The following is a 19,790-nucleotide window of genomic DNA, read 5'->3' as shown; positions in this document are numbered from 1 at the left end:
GGAGTCTGGTCAGGCGTGGATGGATTCTCGGGGAAGAAAGGCTGATCGGGGAGCGTCGGGAGGCAGGCGGTGAGGACTCGATATCTGGAGGAGAGGTCTCCGGCGGAAGGAAAAAGCGGCTGGTGGAGAATTCTTCGATGAATCTCGTTCAGCTTCACGCCATTGACGGAGAACGATAAGAGGAGGAGGAGGAAGAAGAAGAAAGTCGAGTGTGGAGCTCTCATGGTGACTTGTGATTAACCGTTTTTAAGATCTCTCCTCTCTTTCTAAGTTCATCTTCTTCAGTGGAAAGACAACTAAGAAAATGGTTAATGGGAAAAAAAAAGAAAATTAAAAAATAAAGGCGAGAAAAGGGAAAGTAGAGAGCAGAGGCTGACGTCAGCATTCCGGGATCGTTTAAGCTACTTTTTTTTTACCGCCCTTTAATATTTCGTTAATCAGTGATTAATTATCCGTGAAAACTTTAAGACGCATTATTTGTGAACAAGAAACATATGTTAAAAACAAACAAATAAATATATTTGTAGTTGTTGAAAGCATAGAGACAACCTCACATTACTTTGTAATTAAGCTGTGGATGGGACTCTCATGGTCACGTTGCTTTACATTAGATTTCATTTTCTAATCCGACACAATATATTGTCCTTCTCCTCCGTCCAACGTAGAAATTTCTGATTCTGTTTCGTCTAGAGGAAAACGACATGTACATGCCAGTCCGTCGTCGACTTTTTGATTTTTGTATTTTTTCAATTTCCTAAGTTGATTTTATTCTTAATAGTTGTAATTAATAACTCGTTTGCTAAACTAATACTGGCTGGTTCTATAGCCGGAAAACCAGTCCATCCATTGTGGTCCAGTCTACTGTATTTTAGATGAGAATATTGGCCAACATTTGCAGTTTTCAAGAGACTTTAAAAGTTTGGTTTTCACCATTAACAAATCTTTAAAAGAAAAAACTGTAAAGCTGATGGGTATATGTTAAAATTCAGCTTTATTCCCCAATCCAGATATACATAATTATTATTTATGAATATCAGAAACACTGGACTTTGTTGTATTGCATTGTTTGAAATGTATATTCCATAAACTAAACAAGATGAACTTAATTTGTTCCTCTTACAACGAATTTCACTGGCATATAGCCCTTTTTACACAAAATGGGTTAATATACGTATAATTCAAGTTTATAGAGGCTGTTTAAAAAAAAAAGATGTGAACAAACTTGAAGAAAGAAGACCCATACATATAATTTTGGAATAAAGTTAGCTCAACGTTACATTTGTATCTTTAATCTTTAACTTTTCTTTGCTTTTATTCTTGTATACATGTGTAGACAAGCTCTCTCTAGCGTTATGCTTTTATTTTAACAAAAAGCTTCTTATTATCTTTCATGTATACCTTTTTCAGATTTCATTTGCTGGGGATGCCCATTTATTTTGCTCGCATTTACAAAGTCCCCTTTATCTTTTATCTAGTTTACTAACGAATCATGCATGAAATCTAGTAACAATAATCTAAAGAGTTTGTTTTTATAGTATTTTTAGTTATATATTTTAAGCATACTTCTAAGTTTTAGCTACCTTGCGTGATAATGGCTTAATACATTGCCAGTAAGAACAAGTAAATGATGTAAAAAGAGAGGAGCAACAAATATTCTACCGACAGTTAATACTCAAGGTACACAATATTCGTCAACATTTTGTACTCATTTTCCTATCATTATTGCCACTCTCATATACTATTTATATTGAGAAAAGTCACAAGACAGAGTTATTAAATTAAAACTAAAAAAGTGTTGTGATTTTAATCCAAAACCAACTTGAACTAATGTTGCATTTTACAGGACTCATCGTGTAGTACAATCCATATATTGTGAAGGGCCTGAAAGTATTGTGAAGCACCACCGGCTATACTTTCCAGTCGAGTTTGATTTTCATATTTTAAAAATAAATTTCTCGATGTAGTTAAGAGAAATGAACGTTGGATAAAACTATTTCTCAACTATTAACTAATGATACCGACAGATCCGAGATGATCATGGTCGGATGGGTCAATGCTTGTATCTTAAACTATATGTTTAATTTCTTTAATAATCTGGTTGATTAAAATACTAATTATTGGTGGTAATCATGATAAAGCTACTAGACAAATCCCTTCATAGTGTTGTCATAATGATTGTGATGGGATTATGCAAAACGTTCAAAGCAATTTAGAATCCCACACTACTTCACTCAATAATCAGTCTAATCACAGCCTTTCAAATAAAATAACTCGAAATGAAGTCAAATTGTAAATAATTAAATTATCATCTCAAAGCAACTTTTTATTTATTTGAAGAACTCTTGAAGCAAAAGCTTTCCTCTTTATTAATAGAACAAAAAAATCTTTTGATAGAAGCGAAGAATCAATGGTCGAGTTAGCCCAATGACTCGGGCTGTACTCAAGGACCTAAACAGAAGCCCATTTGTGCCGCTCAAATGAACCTTATGGCCTACAAATAAGGCGCGAAAATATGAATTGGTTATTTAAAGTGATAACGGAGGCCTTTTGTTTTCCACGTCATTACGACCCACGATTATTATGCCTTCCGTGATGTTCCCTCTTCCATCTACGGATTCCCCTACTACGCTGTCGTTTCCTTTATCCAAACGTTCTGTTCTGTTCGTTTGTTTATTCAACGTTCTGCTGTGTGTTGTGTAACGAACTTTTCTCGTGTGATATGTCAGTATGTCACAATGTACAGTTTCTTAAAACAGAACAATGTCAGCATTTCAACGGGCATTATTGTTCATGTCAGTGTTGAATAGACCACTTTTATAGTGAAAATATCCAAATATACAACAGATTTCAACCAAAGAACCTCAGTAACTATGCAACATTGTTGCCTTTTCTTTTTCTTTTTTTCATTAAAAATAAAATATGACCATATGTTGATTCTTCCTCTGTACCCTTTAAGAAACCATCTTTTATAATCAACTTCACATATGCCTGAGGAAAGAAACCCAACACACAAGTAAAGTAAAGAAACCGAGAGCAAAAAAATGAGACATCTTCTTTACATTTTCTTCTTCATTCCTATTCTTGGTTTTGCAGGTAGATATCACATAATCTTTTTGTTTTTTCTGTTTCTTGCAACTCATAGCTATAATCTGTGTGTATGCAGGAGCTGGTCAAGAATCAACACCCATTGAAGCCCTGAGTCTCCTTCAACTTCTTCCTCAAACCACTGATCTTGAATTAGCTGTTTCCGTGAGAGACAACAAAACAATTACCGAGATTTCATCAAGCATCATAAAGGCTGAAACATGGCTTAAAACCCACGTCCTAACTCGTTACCCTTCCACCAAAATCACCACCATTGTTATCTTTCCCCCTCATGACTCTTGCCAAACCACACAACACAAACCCACCTTTGACCTGGTCCTCTCGTCTCTGAAGAACCTACACCATTCTCTCACAAGATGGGGTCTCGAGAAGAACATCAAAGTCTCCTCTGGCTTCTCTTACCAGTGCTTAGAGACCATTAAACATCTCGAAATGTTCAAACCTACTCTTGACTTTCTCAGATCCATAAACTCCACTTTCACCATAAACCCACCTCCAAACTTCCTCTCTTCGCCTGATAATCATCTTGATATGCTTCACTCCGTGGAGAAGCTCGGATCTTTGAGCTTCAACAAGGTCAACTTCTTAAACCCTGAACCAGAAGACGCCACGGCGACGATGGCAACAAGAAGAAACCTCAGATCTTTAATCGGTTTTAGCAGAAAATTCACACTAAACTTCCCAACATTACCCTCACCAGTTCACTCCTCCATTGGATATCCATCTCCACAACCTTCGCCGGAGAAATCTCCGATCTCATCTCCGCCGGAAAAATCTCCGATCTCATCTCCGACGGAGCAATCTCCGATTTCATCTCCGCCGGAGAAATCTCCGATCTCATCTCCGGCGGAGCAGTCGCCGGTGTCATCTCCGGCACCGGAGAAATCTCCGATCTCATCTCCGGGACTCTCTCTTTCGCCGTGCATTCCACATCCGGCTCCTTCGCCGCCGCCGCCGCAGGTGAAAGAGAAGGGGGTGGAAGGGCTGTGGTGCGTGGCGAAACCGAGCGTAGCGGCGGAGACACTGCAGCAGTCGTTGGACTTTGCGTGCGGGCAAGGAGGAGCCAACTGCGACGAGATCAAGCCTCACGGGATATGTTTCTATCCGGACACGACCGTGGCTCACGCCTCTTATGCTTTCAACAGTTACTGGCAGAAGACTAAACGCAACGGAGGAAGTTGCTCTTTCGGTGGCACCGCCATGCTTATCACTACTGATCCAAGTAAGTGTGAAAAATAAAAAATCAAATGTGGAGTAATATTTTATTAAGAAGAGTTGATGAATTTTGTTTTGTCAGGTTATCAGCATTGCAGGTTTGTTCTGAGTTGAGATTGTCGGAAGTGGAAGACCGGTAATGATGATATCATGGAATGAAGGAAACAGAGCTAGAAGAAGAAGGGATTAAATCAATAAGTGTTTAGTATTAGTTAATGGGTTAATTTCTCTTTAGTTTGTTAATTTGAAATGGTGGTTTTCGTGGACTATTTTTATCATTTAAATAACTGTTACGTTTAAGTCCAAAATTATTCAGGCCACTTTTCATTGTTAATGGGCTGTGTTTTACGTAAGAGGAAAAAAATAAAAATACTATCAGAGCCAGGTTTCGATCCTGGGACCTGTGGGTTATGGGCCCACCACGCTTCCGCTGCGCCACTCTGATTCTGTTGATTATAAGATACTTACTTTTGAATTCTACTCAATCAAACACTTCGACTCGGCCTTCTCTCGCTGTTAATGGGCTTAGTTGTTTCATCATATATGTAAAAAATATTATCACTAATTGAACTTCCCATTTTGTTAACGGTTTAGTTTGTGAATATTCACAAGACTGCGTCCAGTTGAATATTTTTTTTGAATATTCTTCAGCAGAAGGGACAGCTTCTAGATTCGTTGAAGCGTTTCTGGCAGTTTAATTGACTAGGTAGGCTATTATAAGCAACGACGACCCACTTCATAATAACAACAACTCGGAAGACTTAAGACCCAGTACTCCATTTCCATTTTATCCTCGTCAACGAAGCCCAATTGTTACTGAACTCTGGTTTGGCACTGACTAGTGGGCAAGTATCACACACACAGATAATTTGCACCTTTTGAGAAATCAACCGTGTTACTATCATTTATACAAAAAAAAAAAACTTGTAAGTAGTTGTTGTTGATTTTCTTTTTCTAAATAAACCAATAAAAAATGTAGAATCAACCAAACAGAGAGAGTGTATGAGAGACAGTGGTGCAACTAACTGTGGGCCTTAAGTCTCGCGTACCGACTTTTAACTATCCACCGAAAAGTCTCACCACTCCTGTTACGCCACGCGGGCCGCCAGAGGAATCCAGCCTTCTTATAACTAATGAGAGTGTGCCAGATTAGCAACGGCCTAATGCCACCACATCTCACAAAACCAGTATACTCCAGAGTGGCGCTTATTCTTTTTCAATTTAAAATTTTCAAATTACAACTCCAAAGATATGGCACTCGCATTAAAGAACAACTGTCTTGCTGCTAATCTATAATTTAATCATAGCTCTTTTACATTCCTAATCGTCATTTATTTTCTATATTAAATCCAAACAAATAAGTGTAACGACCGGGGAAACGGGTGAGAATCAACTTGAAAGTTTGAAAAGTTCCTAACCAATTGGGTGAAAAATCGCCTTAATTACATCATAAGTTTAGTATATAGAACTCGGAAGTTGGAATAGTAATCTTGTACCATACAACAAACTATTATTCTAAGATATTTTTCTTAACGAGTTTGTAAATTTCTAACTAAAAACAAAAACATTGACTTGGTAAAATAAAAATCCTATAATATTCCAAAATTAATGACAACATACTAGTATAAAAATAAAGGAATTTAATGGATTGAAGAAAGCAAGAACAGCACCACTTGATCACTCATAGCCCACGTTCCCACTCTCAATCCCCAATTCTACAAGTTATATAAAGTATAAACCAAACCAACACAAACATAAGACGTGCTCTCACAAACAATACATCACACACACTTCACTCTTTCTTCTTAAACACCTCAAAGATCACATCTCACAAACTTATATGGCTCTCGAGACTCTCAACTCCCCGACTTCAGCCACCGCCTCCGCTCGGCCTCTTCTCCGGTATCGCGAAGAAATGGAACCGGAGAGTCTCGAGCAATGGGCTAAAAGAAAACGCACCAAACGCCAGCGTATTGATCAGAATCGTCACAGCCAAGAAACGCCCCCTTCGGAAGAAGAGTATCTCGCTCTCTGTCTCCTCATGCTCGCTCGTGGCTCCGTCGCGCAATCTCCTCTTCCTCCGTCTCAGCCGTCCTCCGACCACCGTGGTTACAAGTGTACGGTCTGCGGAAAGTCTTTTTCCTCTTACCAAGCCTTAGGTGGGCACAAGACGAGTCACCGGAAACCGGCGAGTAACGTTAACGTTCCCGGTAGTAGCCAAGAACCGTCTAATAACAGTCACAGTATCAGTAACGGTGGCTCCGTTGTTATCAGCGGTAACGGCGCTAGTCAGAGCGGGAAGATTCACACTTGCTCGATCTGTTTCAAGTCGTTTTCGTCAGGTCAAGCGTTAGGTGGACACAAACGGTGTCACTACGACGGTGGCAATAACGGTAACGGTAACGGCAGTAGCAGCAACAGCAGCGTTGAAGTCGTCGGTGGCAGTGACGTGGATGATGAAAGATCGTCAGAGCAGAGCGCGATCGGCGACCACCGTGGATTTGACTTGAATTTACCGGCTGAGCAAGTTGCAGTTGTGATATCTTGACGTTGACTCGGTTGGAGATAAAAGTCAACTTTCAAGCGAGAGGAGTGGGGCTTGGACGGTGAAAGGTTAACAGTTGCTTCAGATTGACTGAGTCTGTAATGAAAGTGATTGGAGTGGACTTGCTCAATTTCAGTTGCATTATTATTATTAATTTTTTTTTTAAAAGAGGTGTTTATTTGTTGTTGGATTTGTTAATAGATAGAGGAAACAATTGGGATACTGAAATATTTTTGTAAAAGAGAATAATAAAAAGAATATTACAGACATGGATGATTGGATCTTTACACGTTATTTTATATTGGACCATTCTGTTTAATCCAGTGAAATTCTTATTATATTTTTTTCGTAGTTTGTACTTCATTTACTTCCGCAAGCAAAGGAAAAAGTCACTTCAATTCTGTTACTCATTGCTCCTAGTGATCTGTTCCTTCGCATTAACTAATTAATTAATAAGACAATGAATGACAATTCATAGTTTCATTTCATGTTATAAAATGATTTGCAACGTTTCAAAGATTTAAAGAGTTGGAAACCACTCACAATACACTCTTTACAGCAGCATGCAATGCAAGTAATCCTGTATCATACAATTTGAACCATTTTCTTTGACCACGAGATTATAATGTTTGAAATGTGAGGGAATTGGCTTCCTGTCAACCTTTTTTAATCTTCAACCTCGGAATTACCCAATTAAGAAAAATATGCATCTATATCAAAGACATTAGATTGATGGTTTGGTCTGAAATCACGGCTCATTCACAACCATAGACCCGTTTATACAAAGTTATTGGAAAAATCTTGTTATCCAGTCCAACATCGTCACCCGTAAGAGTCATGAGTGGAGGATTGTATGGCCCGACCTAATAAGAATATAAAAACTGCAGCCCAGTAAGCAATGGACCATATATATCAAAGCAGTGTAATGGCTTGTTTATAGAAGTCTCCAACGCCAGCGGTTAATCGCATTAGTTTTATGTCGCTACTATTTTATTAGTACGTGGGAAAAAGAAAACGTTGAGTGCGTCACTCGTGACATCTCTGCATGCAGAGCCTCGCTTTAGCTGCGTGGCGAATGGCAATAGAAGAAGGCTTATATTACAAAATTAATCCTTTTTCATTATACAATGTTATTGGTAGGTCTCTGAAGCGAATTTGCATCTTTCTTGCCAAGTAGCCTACCATTTTTTAATCCCTTAGGTTTAGTCCTTTTAAATCGTTCTTACTAGATTAATTAACTATGCATCTCCCTTGTATTGCATTGCAACAAGTGATCCTCCTTTTACATATCAAACCTGAAATGGTTGGTTATGATTAGCCTTCCATAAAAAAAGATAAGATTCCTAAAAAGCCTAAACCATGGTTAGATGTTACATTATTACTCTTTCACCCATCCACTAGCCAGATATGGAAGCAATAATCGACGCCCTTTTGCAAATTTCATTGATTAACTTCGTCTACTATGATAAAGAATGATTAGTGGATTCCTAACTCGTTGGGAAAAGGACTCGTAAAAATAGTTTTTAAAATGAACGGCTGAGAACACGACTTTTTGCGGAGACACGGTGCCGCTGCGCTTACACCCATTCCATTATCTTGGAATCTTGGCTACCCTCTCCCAAACAGTCACTTCATAAAACGCTACAAAAAAAACACAGATTATTATAGTGTAATCGCTTAGTTTTTCTTTGGGACAAAGAGCAGTAGTTAAGTTTTTAAAATTATATAAAATACGGTGCAAGGTTAAGAATCTTGACTATTCTCTCTCAAATAGCCACTTCATAAAATGTTACAAAAAACATACAGATTATTAAAATGCAATCGGTTACTTTCTCTTCGGGACAAAGAGCAGTAGTTAGTTTTTCAAAAAATTAGTATAAAATATGGTGCAAGGTTAAGAATCTTCTACGGCGGCGAGCCTCACGCATAAGGACGCTTGCCTTCCTAAGTTCTGTCTCTTAAGCTCTTTATTATTCAGTTTTTTTTTTTCTTTTAAAAACCCAACTTGAATTTTTGATATATACTCCCTCCGTTTTATAATATTTAATGTTTTACCATAATGCACAAAAATTAAAAAAATTGTATTTTTTAATAAATAATATTTTAAAGATATACTTTTAAAATCAATTAACCAATAAAAAAAAGACTGTGAAATCTAATTGGTTGAACAGTTTCCAATAAAGTTAAAGTAACTTTAAAATCTCAAAACTTCAACTAATTTGAAACAAAATTATCCTTCTAAAACATCAAGTATTATGAAACGGAGGGAGTAGTATTTATGTGTGTATATATGGTCTTGTCTACCTTCAGAAACACTTATTAACCTCTCTTTCTTTCTGTTGAAACATCACTTTCTTGCTCCCAAAGCAAATCTGCTTCTTCTTCTTCTTCCTTTGAGATTCTCCAAGACATCAGCAACCAAACTAGCAGACTCTGTCGGACCGAGAACTAAAAGCTTAAAACCACAAAAAAAAATTAAATCTTGTCGGAAATTAAATAATGAGTTGCAATGGTTGCCGTGTGCTCAGAAAAGGTTGCAGCGAGAACTGCATCCTCAGGCCATGTCTTCAATGGATAGAAACCGCCGACGCTCAAGGCCACGCCACCGTCTTCGTCGCTAAATTCTTCGGCCGCGCCGGCCTCATGTCCTTTATCTCCGCCGTACCGGAATCTCAACGTCCCGGTAATTAACCTAGAGATCTCCAACGATATATTACATTTTGCTCTGTTTTTTTTTCTAATCTCTTGTTCTGTTCTCTTTGCTTAGCTCTGTTTCAGTCTCTGCTCTACGAAGCTTGTGGAAGAACCGTGAATCCAGTCAACGGAGCCATCGGAATGCTGTGGACGGGGAGCTGGAGTATCTGCCAAGCTGCGGTTGAGACGGTGCTCCGCGGCGGTTCTTTGAGACCCATCCCTGAGCTTCTCGCTCACGGCGGTGGATTCGCGGGGTTTCCGTCGGCTACATCTGAAGAGGCGTCTGAGATCTGCACGGAGATGTTGAATCTTGGTTCCAGCGATCGTAGCATCTACCACCATTCTAGATTCTCAAGCTCTAGATCAAGATCCACTCTGGATTCTCCTGCTAAGAAGCGTAAGCGAGTTGACGATTCTTCGGAGCTGGATCTTTCACTGAACCCTAATCTACCCATTGAGACAGTTCCTTCTTCCACACGGCAGCGATCAAGAACACCGTCGATGAACTCTGAGGAGGAGTCAGTCACCACGACGTCGTTTTCGGATAACAATGCCACTGGTGAGCGGTACGGAAACGGCGGAGGAGGAGAAGCGAGACATCTGCTTAACCTTTTTGTTTAAGGAAACTTTGTCCGATTTGATTAGGTTTAGGAAATGTAATTTTACACATTTTCTTCTCTCTTTTTTTTGTTTCTCTTGTATACAAAAATATTTGGACCGGCGAGGTAACTATGCGGTTTTTGTTCTCTCGGTTTAGAGTGTTATTAATTAACCAATGTTTCTCTTAACTTTATTGGGTGAAAAATACAATTTCGACCGTGTGATCCATCTCTATTTTATTGATCATCTGTTTGGAGTTGTTGTTTATATAATAAACTCGAGATAATTCCTAATTTTTTTTTTTAATTCCTAATTTTCACCAATCGATTCATCATCTTGTCCAATTTTTAATTCATTTTTACTAATAGTACTCACTATTCACAAATCACCACAATGCTGCGGCGCACATCATGTTTATTTTGTTAGATATTTAACGTTTACCAAAAAAAATTAGCATGTAAATACTAATTTGTAGACTACATACCAAGATAATTTTTGCAAAAAAAAATCTCAACCAGTATATTTAGTGAGGGCTCACATTAAATAAACCAAAATGATTCTTTGATAAAGAGGAGATCGAAACAAGTAAAATAGTTGTGTTTTGCATATATTCATATATAAAATAATAAAGATGGATATACAATATCCAAGCATGTGGCTGGACCAAATGGTTGGAGAGGACTAGAGGAGGCACACATGACTCAGAGCCCTTTGTTTTAGAGGCGGCTTTTGGACGATGCAAAGAGCCATTTTCTTCCTCCACCCATGGAATACTCTAAAACACACTCTCCTTTTCTCTCTATCCTCTTCATATTATGAGATATTGTTCGATTATAACTTTGTTAATATTATCCCACAAAACATTATTAACCATTTGTTATATTGAATTCAGTCTTATTTGGCCCACAAAATTTATAGATTTGTTTTATAAAAAGTAAACTGATAAAATGATATCCTGACCTACGGCCCATAAAAATTCTTAGCCAACCATCCCAACGGAAATCAAGAGGCAATGATGGTTGTCGTCAATAAATTCTTAGGCAACCATATACGATACGAGATATTGTTGTCGTCAATAGATTAGCTCAATGTTGTTGTCACTTCGTCCCTGATCTCAGGATTTATATCCACCGATATTGGGGAACGGCAAGGATGGTCCCATACTCCCATGTCATCATCCCAGTTTTCAATCTTCTCCGTTCGTTCCACCTATACAGCCAAAGAAGATATGATCAACGACTTGTCTCCTCGACCTCGAGTCAAATCAATAATGTTAAGAAAACGGATAGAACGACTCGTGCTGGATGTAAAAAGCCGTAGTTGTCATTGGACCTGGTAGGGCATATTATGTCCTTTTCCTTGACCTTTCTCCTCCGAGCCCACTTGCTGACTTAATTACATTTAGCTTTATCTGGTTCAATGTTATCATATCTACTTATCAGAATAAATAAGCGATCCATCGTTGTGGGAGTTGTCCAAGAGACATATGCCCCTTCAACAATTTTATTGGTTGTACCCTTGAAATTCATCTCCTAATCCACGTACTTTGTATTGTCTACGTTATTACGTCATCCACTATAAATAATTTTAAGAAAGATAATTAAATTAATACTCACTTATTTGTTGTTTCCTTCCACACATGTCGGATTTAACTTACGTAATTAGTAATATACGTTTTTAAGGTTTATAATTTCATTGACTTCAGAGTATTGGTCCAAGTCCAACGGAAGTTTTGTAATGCAAGCAAAGGAAAGAGTTAAGTCACTGGCGTTGTTTCTTCTAGCTGTAAACAACAATGGTCTAAGGAAGATGGGGAAGAAGTTGACCAATTGATTCGATGTTGGAGAAGTCAACCCATCGAATTAGCTCCCCTTGGTGTTAGTCTCAAAGGTGTGATAAAGAGAAGACGCCACATAGGGGCATGTTACTCCTCTGGTAAGCTGCCTGACTCGATTTCTTTAAAGAAGAAAACCAAGAGATATAGAGGAAGGACTAGAGGTTTTGCTACTGGTGTAAGAACATTTGGACTGTTAAAACTGCTCCCAAAATCCAAGTGTTTCTTTGGAAGATTTTACAGGATGCATTGCCTCTGGGAATGGCGCTCCAAAGGAGAGGGATCATGGCTAACTTGGTTTCTTGTCCACACTGCGGTGAACCAGAAACTGCAGATCATCTCTTTATTCAATGCAGGTTCGCCAGGAGAGTATGGGAGAAGGTTCAGACCGCAAGACCGCTAGACCTATCGCCAGACTCTACCTTCAGAACAGCGTTGGAAAGCTCATCTACTCTGGTTTGTCTCCCACCAACAGGAGTCCGTACTGACATCTTCTCCTGGGTGGTTTGGAATATATGGACAGCAAGGAACCTACTTGTCTTTGAAAATCGGAGCTTGCACCCGACGGTAGTGGCAGGAAACGCCTTAAGATCAGCACGGGAATGGCAAGAAGCATAACCAGCAAAGACTACAGAGGCACGGACGCAAAGCAGAACCAACACCGATACATCGACTGAATGCACTACTCTGTATACGGATGCAGCATGGAGAGCCCAAGACAAGATTGCAGGCTGTGGCTGGGTTATGCATCATCCACGATCAGAAGAAACAAGGCAGGGGACCTCGACAGAGATGTTTGTTGCGTCCCCTTTGATGGCCGAGGCACTAGCAGTACGAGAAGCTCTACTTCAAGCCAAAGCTCTTCACCTATCCAATATCTGTCTCAAATCAGATAATCAAGTGCTCATCAAAGCACTAACCTCGAAGCAACATCCAGTGGAACTCTACGGAATCAACTTGGATATCGAGAATCTATCTTCATCTTTTAGTTCTATTTCCTTTGCTTTCATTCCTAGAAACCTAAATTCGGCTGCGGATGCTTTGGCAAAAACTGCCTTGTATGACTTCAACTTTTAATCATCTATGAAAATGTCTGGTTGTTCAAAAAAAAAAAAAAGAGGTTTTGCTAACTCCTTTGAACGCGACACTCTATGTCTTCTTGAAAAGATTAATCAAACCGTTCCTAGCATTTGCAGCTTAGAGGTCTACTGGCCAAGGAGAAGTATGCTATTCAGCATCTATGGTATTTTCAAGTAGCTATGAAATTAAAATGTTGATACTTGGGGAAGATTGGACTACCAAGTTTGAACCAGATTTGCATCAGCTTTTCAGACAAGATAACTCTATAACTCATGGCCGGTTTTCAGATTTTGTGGGTTATAAACAATTTAATAAAGTTTTATATAATATTGTTTTGACAAATTTGGATATATATATATATATATATATATATATCTTAACATTTTGAGGGATAAGTCAATGTTATATAATTCTTCAGTTACAGAGTTTGTGTTGAACAAAAAAAAAAAAAAAAAAAAAAAAAAAAAAGAGTTTGTGTTGAACAACATCTTTAGGTTTATGTCTTGGGATTTAATTACTTAAGCTAATTTTGTATGTTTAGGTATTGATTTGTTAAACAGCTTCAATAGAAGCAATATGTAATCTATATATAATAGCAAACCAGTTTTTGTTTTCTTTGACATCAGCATTTTTTTATAGGAAAATAAAATGAAGATCTAATGGTTCAGATTGATTTGGTATTTAATCCAAGGGTTCTACTTCTTCTAGGTGATGTCATCTTTTTTTAAAATAGAATTTAATCCAATGGTTGAGATTACCAAAGCTTTTAATCCAAGGGTCGAGATTAAACTTACCTTTTGTATAGACAAAGACGACGCTACCAAAGCTTTGTGTCGGTAGCAAAGCATTGCGTCTGTTAATGGAGTCGTGACCCATGGTTCGCATCTCTTCCTCTGTTTTTATATGATAACCAGTTTGCTATTCCTCCTTTTTCATTTTTTTATCCTGATTCAATTTTCTTATTTAACCAAATTTTTGTCTCCCGAACATCTACTATTGACGATCATCGCAGTTGCCATTAACATTCTCGAATGTTGGAGCTTCATTTATGAAGGTAAGTTTATGAAACTTTTGATCTTTTTTTTTGTTTTTACATTATTGTGTTTGATTAATTGAGAACAATTACTCTTCAATCATCGTATTTGTCTAATTCCGGATTGAATTCGATTTTACTGTTTTTGTTGCCCTGTCTCTAATTGTATATGTCATTCACAATTTCATTGGTTTGGACTTTGGAGTTTCTGTATATCTATCTTTTTCTCTGGCTTAATCAAACAGTTTGATTCGAACATATGAGGGGACGTTGAACGCATAAACAAATTACCCATGCGATATAGGTTTCTCTTTGTCACTCTTTCACTATTTTAACGAGACTATTTACGTGCGGTGACTGTGGTCATGTTCATCAGACAAGATTCCAACACCAGAAGCTGATGGTGTCTGTTTCATCTGGTCTGAACCGAGGCTGGTTGTCATAATTGCTGCTAGACTTTGAAGTGAATACATCGTGATTGTGGTTGCTCTTGGATCATGTGATGCCTGCCTCTCCACGTGTTTTCTCACTGGGCATCCAGAAGATGTGCACTTGTAGTAGCTCTTACAAAAAGCCAAAGGAACATTACGAAGCATAATATCTTCCATATTCCAAACCCAGTTCCAAAGGGAATCAAGAACTTTATGCACAAACTAAACAACTAGCCCTTGAAGACAAAAATCAAGCTTTTTCTGGCTATCATCTTGAACTACAAGTTTTGCTTTTGTATGTTCGTTGAGAGGAAAGAGTGTCGTGGTCATACGAACCTGGAATTTGAGTATCCCCTTACGACGTTCTGCCCATACTCATCCCACATATTTCCATCATACAGTATGACAATCGTACCAAGAATTTGAAAAACAACCCGAGGCTCCCGAATGGGTTTCACAAGTGGAGTTGTTTCCATGATCCCGTCCAACCTCCTGCATAAAGTTAGAAGAAAGTTTTGTTCATGTCAAATCACTGTTACAAAGCAAGCATCATCTTCCTGGTCGTCTCTATTCTTATTTGACACCTTAACTTCACCACCCCCGTCAGTTGTAGGATGTTATTCAGGATTACCAGTTTGCTCAATGGCCTGTGACAAGTTGTAGATCGCCAGAGCCCTTCTCTGTATGCAGGGAAAAAAAAGTAGAATAAACAAATGTAATTACAGGTTTTGCCAAGGAAAGTGCATGCTATCATATCTAAAATTTTAGTTTAAGTTACCTGGAGAATACTTACTGCGTCTTCAACGAAACTGCCAAGACGGCTTAAATGCTGATTGGATAAGCTTTGTTCTCCATCCCAAAAACATATCCTTGACCACCATATTCGAAGTAGAATAATGCAGAAACATCCTTTCACATGCTTTATCAAAAATTGATCAATGCACTTTTTCACATATCTATCTTTTTAATTTCTAAACGACACATTTTTAAAATTGTTAAATAAGTTGATATTTTAAAGAATTCCTATGGTTAAGTTTGCAACTATTATGCAATAAAACTGAAAGAATTTATTAAGAGTATTAAAGTATGAGTTTATAAACCTACTAATGCAAAAATATCTTTTCATCTCTTTTGTGAACTATCATTTCTCTATACACTCTTTTAGGAATTATAATTTTTCATAGATGTACCTATACACCCACATTCTCCTTCATCTTTGCCATTTTTACATTTCGACGAAATAATATAACTTCCCAAGTGTTTAGAGTGTGACATATTACTATTACAATAGAAAAATACCATTCAGTAAAAATTCTATATTATTATATATTTAAGCGAATGGTTAGAATAATTTATAGGAAGCAAACAATTGCAGGTATATAAATTACTGCAATCGTGCTGATTAACCATTATAAATCCTTACTGATCATGGTAATTGTTATTGTTCGTTTCTTGATTAATCATCACAACTACTGGTGTTCCCATTGCAACTATAAATTTAGGGTAACCATTGCCACTGTTGGTTGTAAATTTTGACTCTCTATTATTTAAAGATCACTAAAAATATTTTAAGAAACACATATACATACTATAACTTTATTTGTTTATCTTGTATCTTAATGTAGACAAAAAATGATATCTTACAAATGGATTTAATGTAATCCAAAGCTTGATATATGGTCAAAATAATTTTTTAAAAAATTGAAATCATAAGCGATTCAAGCAATTATCCAAATTAGCGTGATCACATTCATGAACAAATCGTGTGAGGTTATATTTTCAATATATAGTACAATTGTTTTGGTGGGGACATTATGTTGTTTATTCATATATAAACCTGATATTTTTTTCTTTTTCAAATACACCTTCTATAGTATATAGAAACGTTTAAACAAAAAATTGATGATATAATGTGATAATGTGAGTATGCAAAATTCTTTTAAATACTGTTGTAATCTTTTAAATGTATGCTATATATATTTTAAGATCTGACTAAATGTGGTAATGTAAATGATAAAATAAAACAGCTTAAATTAACAACAATCACGATGTATTCTTATATTATATAAGTATTTTGTTAGACGAATAATTATTTATTTTTAAAATAATTACAATATTGCACATCAATTTAATTTTAACAGTTATTAGAAAGTTAAATAAAGTAAAAATTAAATAAAAAATAAAAAAATTTACTATTCCCGGGCGTTTACGCACGGGGTTGTTTCCTAGTATTAATAAACAAAATTAAAAATAAACTAAACAAATGAATAATCTTAAATGTTTTTTTTTTGTAATTTTGGTTGGACATAGCACGTAACATTGTGAAGAAACATAACTACTTGAAACGTTTTACCATATCTTGGACAGAAAATGAACTTTGGTCAAATACAAATTATGAAATATATGTTACACGAAATGGGTTACTTGAGAATCTTTAAGTCTCTTCCGTTGCCTATGGTGTCTAATTAATTACGTACGTTAATAACCCATTTCTCATTCTATAAATAGTAAGATTTTTCAAATAGCCATAACACACAACCACTAAACTGAAAAGAAGCAAGAAACAAAAAAAAAATTAGGGAAAAATAATGGAAAGCAAATCAAGAGCTATTGCTTCCTTAGTCCTAGTTGTAGTCTTAAGTGTTGCAGGTTTGATGACTCCACTAGTAGTAGTAGCTCATGAACAACCACCACAGTCTCCTATGGACATAGAGAAATGTTGGTCGTCTCTCTTTAACGTCCATGGATGCGTACTCGAGCTCTACAAATCAGTATTCTCCGGGAAATTTGGAAATGTTGGGGTCGCATGTTGTAAAGCATTTTCTACCATTGATGCTAACTGTTGGCCTCATATGTTTCCGTTGAACCCTTTCTTTCCGCCTCTTATCAAAGACAATTGTGCACACATTGTTCCAGAGTGAAGTGAATCCATCGTTTAGCTTTAGAAAACTTTATATTCATTTTCCAAGTCTTATGTAATGTCAAATCAAATAAAATAATTGTTTCCGTAGAATCCATTGAGATTGTGCTAAATTAATAAATCTAATTTTCTCTTGGCAACTAAAACGTGGATTAACTTTATAAACATAAGACCGGATGAGATAGCCCACTTGGTAAGGGCCTTGGGGGCCAATTGTCATGCCCCCGGGTTCGACGCCAGGCGGGAGGATCTACTCTTCTGTGTCACTAGCGGTACTGGGTGTTGGGCCTTGTCCTCAGCCCAGGTAATACCCTCCCGGGTGAAGTAGACCGCTGCCTGACCGGGCCCTGGGGAATGACCCACGAAGTGGGGAACCCCAGGATTATCAAAAAAAAAAAAAACTTTATAAACATAAGAGCTATATTCTTAATACTAATTCAAGAAAGTGTTATGTGATTTGTAAGATCACATAGTTTAGAAATTTTGATACATAAAGTAAGCAAAGAAATAGCTTGAAAGTATTGTGTTGGTCTCTTTAAATTTGATTTCGTAGATAAAAATGTAGACTAACACATCAATCACCAGGTAACTATGTTCTTGTACATGAAAACATGTCATATAAATGTTTTTTTTTGAAACTAACATGTCATATAAATGTTGATGAGTATAAAATTAGACTAGTGTAATTCTTCTTAATTACATTATCTCTCTTGTCACGGCCTAAATGCTATAATCAAATGCATGCAGTCATACAGAAAGACTCATGTGATCTTTGGTTGTATCTTTTTCAGGCATATAATGAAATGATTTGATAAAATGAATCAAAGAGGTTGCGTTGAATATTGCAAGCTCAAGGTACACAAATGTTTTTGACTTTCCGTTAGAGAAAGGGATGTGTCGATGTCATAAAGTCCAAGCCAGCACTGTTGGCGTTTTTAAGTGACTGATCACATTAAATTATATTAGTAACTTTCTTGGGGCATAAGTCGTGTGTTTCTTGACGAGAAAGTTATTGTCGCTGACCCACTCGATTCCCATTTTTTTGGCCAAAATGTGATTTTACTGAATATATTTCATATTAGTATATTTCTTTAAAAACTGAATCAAGCTAAGAGTAGGTGCGAGAGACCATTGTTTTCGTAATTGCTAATTAAATGTTGAAACTAAAATTAATATACCGGAATATGGTTTTCAAGTTGGTATCATAAAGGAACCAAATTTGAAGTTATAATGTGAGTGGGTCAAATACTTTCATAACTTTCACATCTCCCGTTTCAAAACTTCAACAAGAACACACTTGATTTACAGTTTTCAACTCAGCTTAATGTGGGAATATTTAATACATTGAACCTGGATCGTGAGTTACATTTGAAACCATATTTATTATTTATATGTTACTCTTCTACTTATTAAATAAATTCTTACTTCCTGATCTATAAATTCTAGGTTTCTTCCAATACCGTAAAACCATCTAAACATCTAAAGTCCAAACCAAAGAAGAGATATCTGATTGGTAAGAAAGATGGGAAGAAATTTTATTGTCTCTGTGATCTTAGCCATAATCCTTTGTGCTACTATCTTCGTCACTCAAGGAGAAGCGCAACTCCATAAGCAACTGACGATTCCTGGATTTTTTTCTCCTGGTTCACCTGTTGATCTGATAAAATGTTGGTCGTCTCTCTTCAGTGTCGAAGGATGTGTACTTGAAATCTCTAGATCAATTTTCTCAGGAAAATTTGAAAATGTTGAAGCAGCCTGTTGCAAGGCATTCTCAACCTTAGACGCAAATTGTTGGCCTCACATGTTTCCACTTAATCCATTCTTTCCACCTCTTCTCAAGGAAAATTGTGCTGGTATTCCTAACTTCTCAGCACACAGTTGAACCCTATATTTGTAGAGTATTCTCTAGTTATAAGAAGTTTTTATGTTTAATTATTTTTGTTGCTTTTACCAAAAGAAAAAAAATATTTTTGTTGGCGAAATACGAACTTATATCTATCTTTTCACCATGGATATCCTAAGTATTTATCATTCATAAGTTTTAACTTATGATTGTGATTTTGGTGATAGTAACACATATATATAAACAAAGATAGGAATTGAGACGGATTACAATTAAAGAATGTGATCTAAGAAAAATCTATGTGTTAGACAGAGTCTCGATGTGGAATAGGCTTTCATCACTAAGACTAACAGAAGGTAAGTCGAGTTAAAAAATGAAGCTGCGTCACATGAGACACGATGAAAATAAGCTCATCTTTATCTTTTCTCCTAGTTAATATTAAAGCTAAAAGAAATAAATCAAGGATATAGTAATCGTTAAATGTTTGTCA

The 19,790-nt window shown here is 36.8% G+C and overlaps 6 protein-coding genes and 1 non-coding gene across 8 annotated transcripts in view; 6 read left to right on the top strand and 1 right to left on the bottom strand.

The window, feature by feature from the left end:
* Positions 1-240, top strand: part of LOC130495539 (protein CONSERVED IN THE GREEN LINEAGE AND DIATOMS 27, chloroplastic-like) — a 1,729-nt gene extending 1,489 nt beyond the window's left edge. Inside the window, exons 7-8 of the mRNA XM_056986946.1 lie at positions 14-69; positions 153-240. Of these exons, the coding sequence (XP_056842926.1) occupies positions 14-69; positions 153-240 (144 nt within the window). The remainder of the gene's footprint in view (positions 1-13; positions 70-152) is intronic.
* A 2,708-nt stretch (positions 241-2,948) lies between these two features.
* LOC130496580 (glucan endo-1,3-beta-glucosidase 12-like) lies at positions 2,949-4,589 on the top strand. Its single transcript, XM_056988750.1, has 3 exons — positions 2,949-3,093; positions 3,164-4,327; positions 4,403-4,589. The coding sequence occupies exons 1-3, from the start codon at positions 3,042-3,044 to the stop codon at positions 4,432-4,434; spliced, it is 1,248 nt and encodes a 415-aa protein (XP_056844730.1). The 5' UTR covers positions 2,949-3,041; the 3' UTR covers positions 4,435-4,589.
* Positions 4,590-4,693: 104 nt separating this feature from the next.
* On the bottom strand, positions 4,694-4,765 carry TRNAM-CAU (transfer RNA methionine (anticodon CAU)). The gene has a single exon. It is a non-coding gene; the product is annotated as a tRNA-Met (tRNA).
* A 1,207-nt stretch (positions 4,766-5,972) lies between these two features.
* Positions 5,973-7,049, top strand: LOC130496579 (zinc finger protein AZF1-like). Its single transcript, XM_056988749.1, has one exon. It carries the CDS (start codon positions 6,161-6,163, stop codon positions 6,866-6,868), a length of 708 nt encoding a protein of 235 aa, XP_056844729.1. The 5' UTR covers positions 5,973-6,160; the 3' UTR covers positions 6,869-7,049.
* A 2,155-nt stretch (positions 7,050-9,204) lies between these two features.
* On the top strand, positions 9,205-10,323 carry LOC130496578 (LOB domain-containing protein 37-like). The gene is made up of 2 exons (XM_056988748.1): positions 9,205-9,548; positions 9,633-10,323. Exons 1-2 carry the CDS (start codon positions 9,365-9,367, stop codon positions 10,178-10,180), a joined length of 732 nt encoding a protein of 243 aa, XP_056844728.1. The 5' UTR covers positions 9,205-9,364; the 3' UTR covers positions 10,181-10,323.
* Positions 10,324-13,573: 3,250 nt separating this feature from the next.
* Positions 13,574-19,430, top strand: LOC108833885 (uncharacterized). 2 transcript variants are annotated; one of them, XR_008935742.1, is made up of 3 exons: positions 13,574-13,950; positions 14,086-14,127; positions 14,483-15,527. XR_008935742.1 is itself a non-coding variant. In XM_056988746.1 (3 exons), exon 3 carries the CDS (start codon positions 18,980-18,982, stop codon positions 19,337-19,339), a length of 360 nt encoding a protein of 119 aa, XP_056844726.1. In that variant the 5' UTR covers positions 13,574-13,950; positions 14,086-14,127; positions 18,904-18,979; the 3' UTR covers positions 19,340-19,430. The 2 variants fall into 2 exon arrangements, 1 of the variants encoding a protein (XP_056844726.1); XM_056988746.1 differs by lacking the exon at positions 14,483-15,527 and adding an exon at positions 18,904-19,430.
* LOC108833884 (egg cell-secreted protein 1.4-like) lies at positions 16,008-17,570 on the top strand. Its single transcript, XM_056988747.1, has one exon. The coding sequence runs from the start codon at positions 17,126-17,128 to the stop codon at positions 17,456-17,458; it is 333 nt and encodes a 110-aa protein (XP_056844727.1). The 5' UTR covers positions 16,008-17,125; the 3' UTR covers positions 17,459-17,570.
* Positions 19,431-19,790: the final 360 nt, after the last annotated feature.

Source organism: Raphanus sativus, chromosome 6, assembly GCF_000801105.2.
Source record: "Raphanus sativus cultivar WK10039 chromosome 6, ASM80110v3, whole genome shotgun sequence".
Lineage (NCBI taxonomy): Eukaryota > Viridiplantae > Streptophyta > Magnoliopsida > Brassicales > Brassicaceae > Raphanus > Raphanus sativus.
This window is presented reverse-complemented; position numbering and strand designations above follow the sequence as displayed.

What these genes read in the sequence shown, in the direction of transcription:
- LOC130496578 (XM_056988748.1), top strand. Translation starts at nt 9,365, where the DNA reads ATGAGTTGCAATGGTTGCCGTGTGCTCAGAAAAGGTTGCAGCGAGAAC. An exon ending in ACCGGAATCTCAACGTCCCG is followed by an intron (nt 9,549 to 9,632) that starts GTAATTAACCTA and finishes CTCTTTGCTTAG; the next exon opens with CTCTGTTTCAGTCTCTGCTC.
- LOC108833885 (XM_056988746.1), top strand. Translation starts at nt 18,980, where the DNA reads ATGGGAAGAAATTTTATTGTCTCTGTGATCTTAGCCATAATCCTTTGT.
- LOC130496579 (XM_056988749.1), top strand. Translation starts at nt 6,161, where the DNA reads ATGGCTCTCGAGACTCTCAACTCCCCGACTTCAGCCACCGCCTCCGCT.
- LOC108833884 (XM_056988747.1), top strand. Translation starts at nt 17,126, where the DNA reads ATGGAAAGCAAATCAAGAGCTATTGCTTCCTTAGTCCTAGTTGTAGTC.
- LOC130496580 (XM_056988750.1), top strand. Translation starts at nt 3,042, where the DNA reads ATGAGACATCTTCTTTACATTTTCTTCTTCATTCCTATTCTTGGTTTT. An exon ending in TCCTATTCTTGGTTTTGCAG is followed by an intron (nt 3,094 to 3,163) that starts GTAGATATCACA and finishes GTGTGTATGCAG; the next exon opens with GAGCTGGTCAAGAATCAACA. An exon ending in GCTTATCACTACTGATCCAA is followed by an intron (nt 4,328 to 4,402) that starts GTAAGTGTGAAA and finishes TTGTTTTGTCAG; the next exon opens with GTTATCAGCATTGCAGGTTT.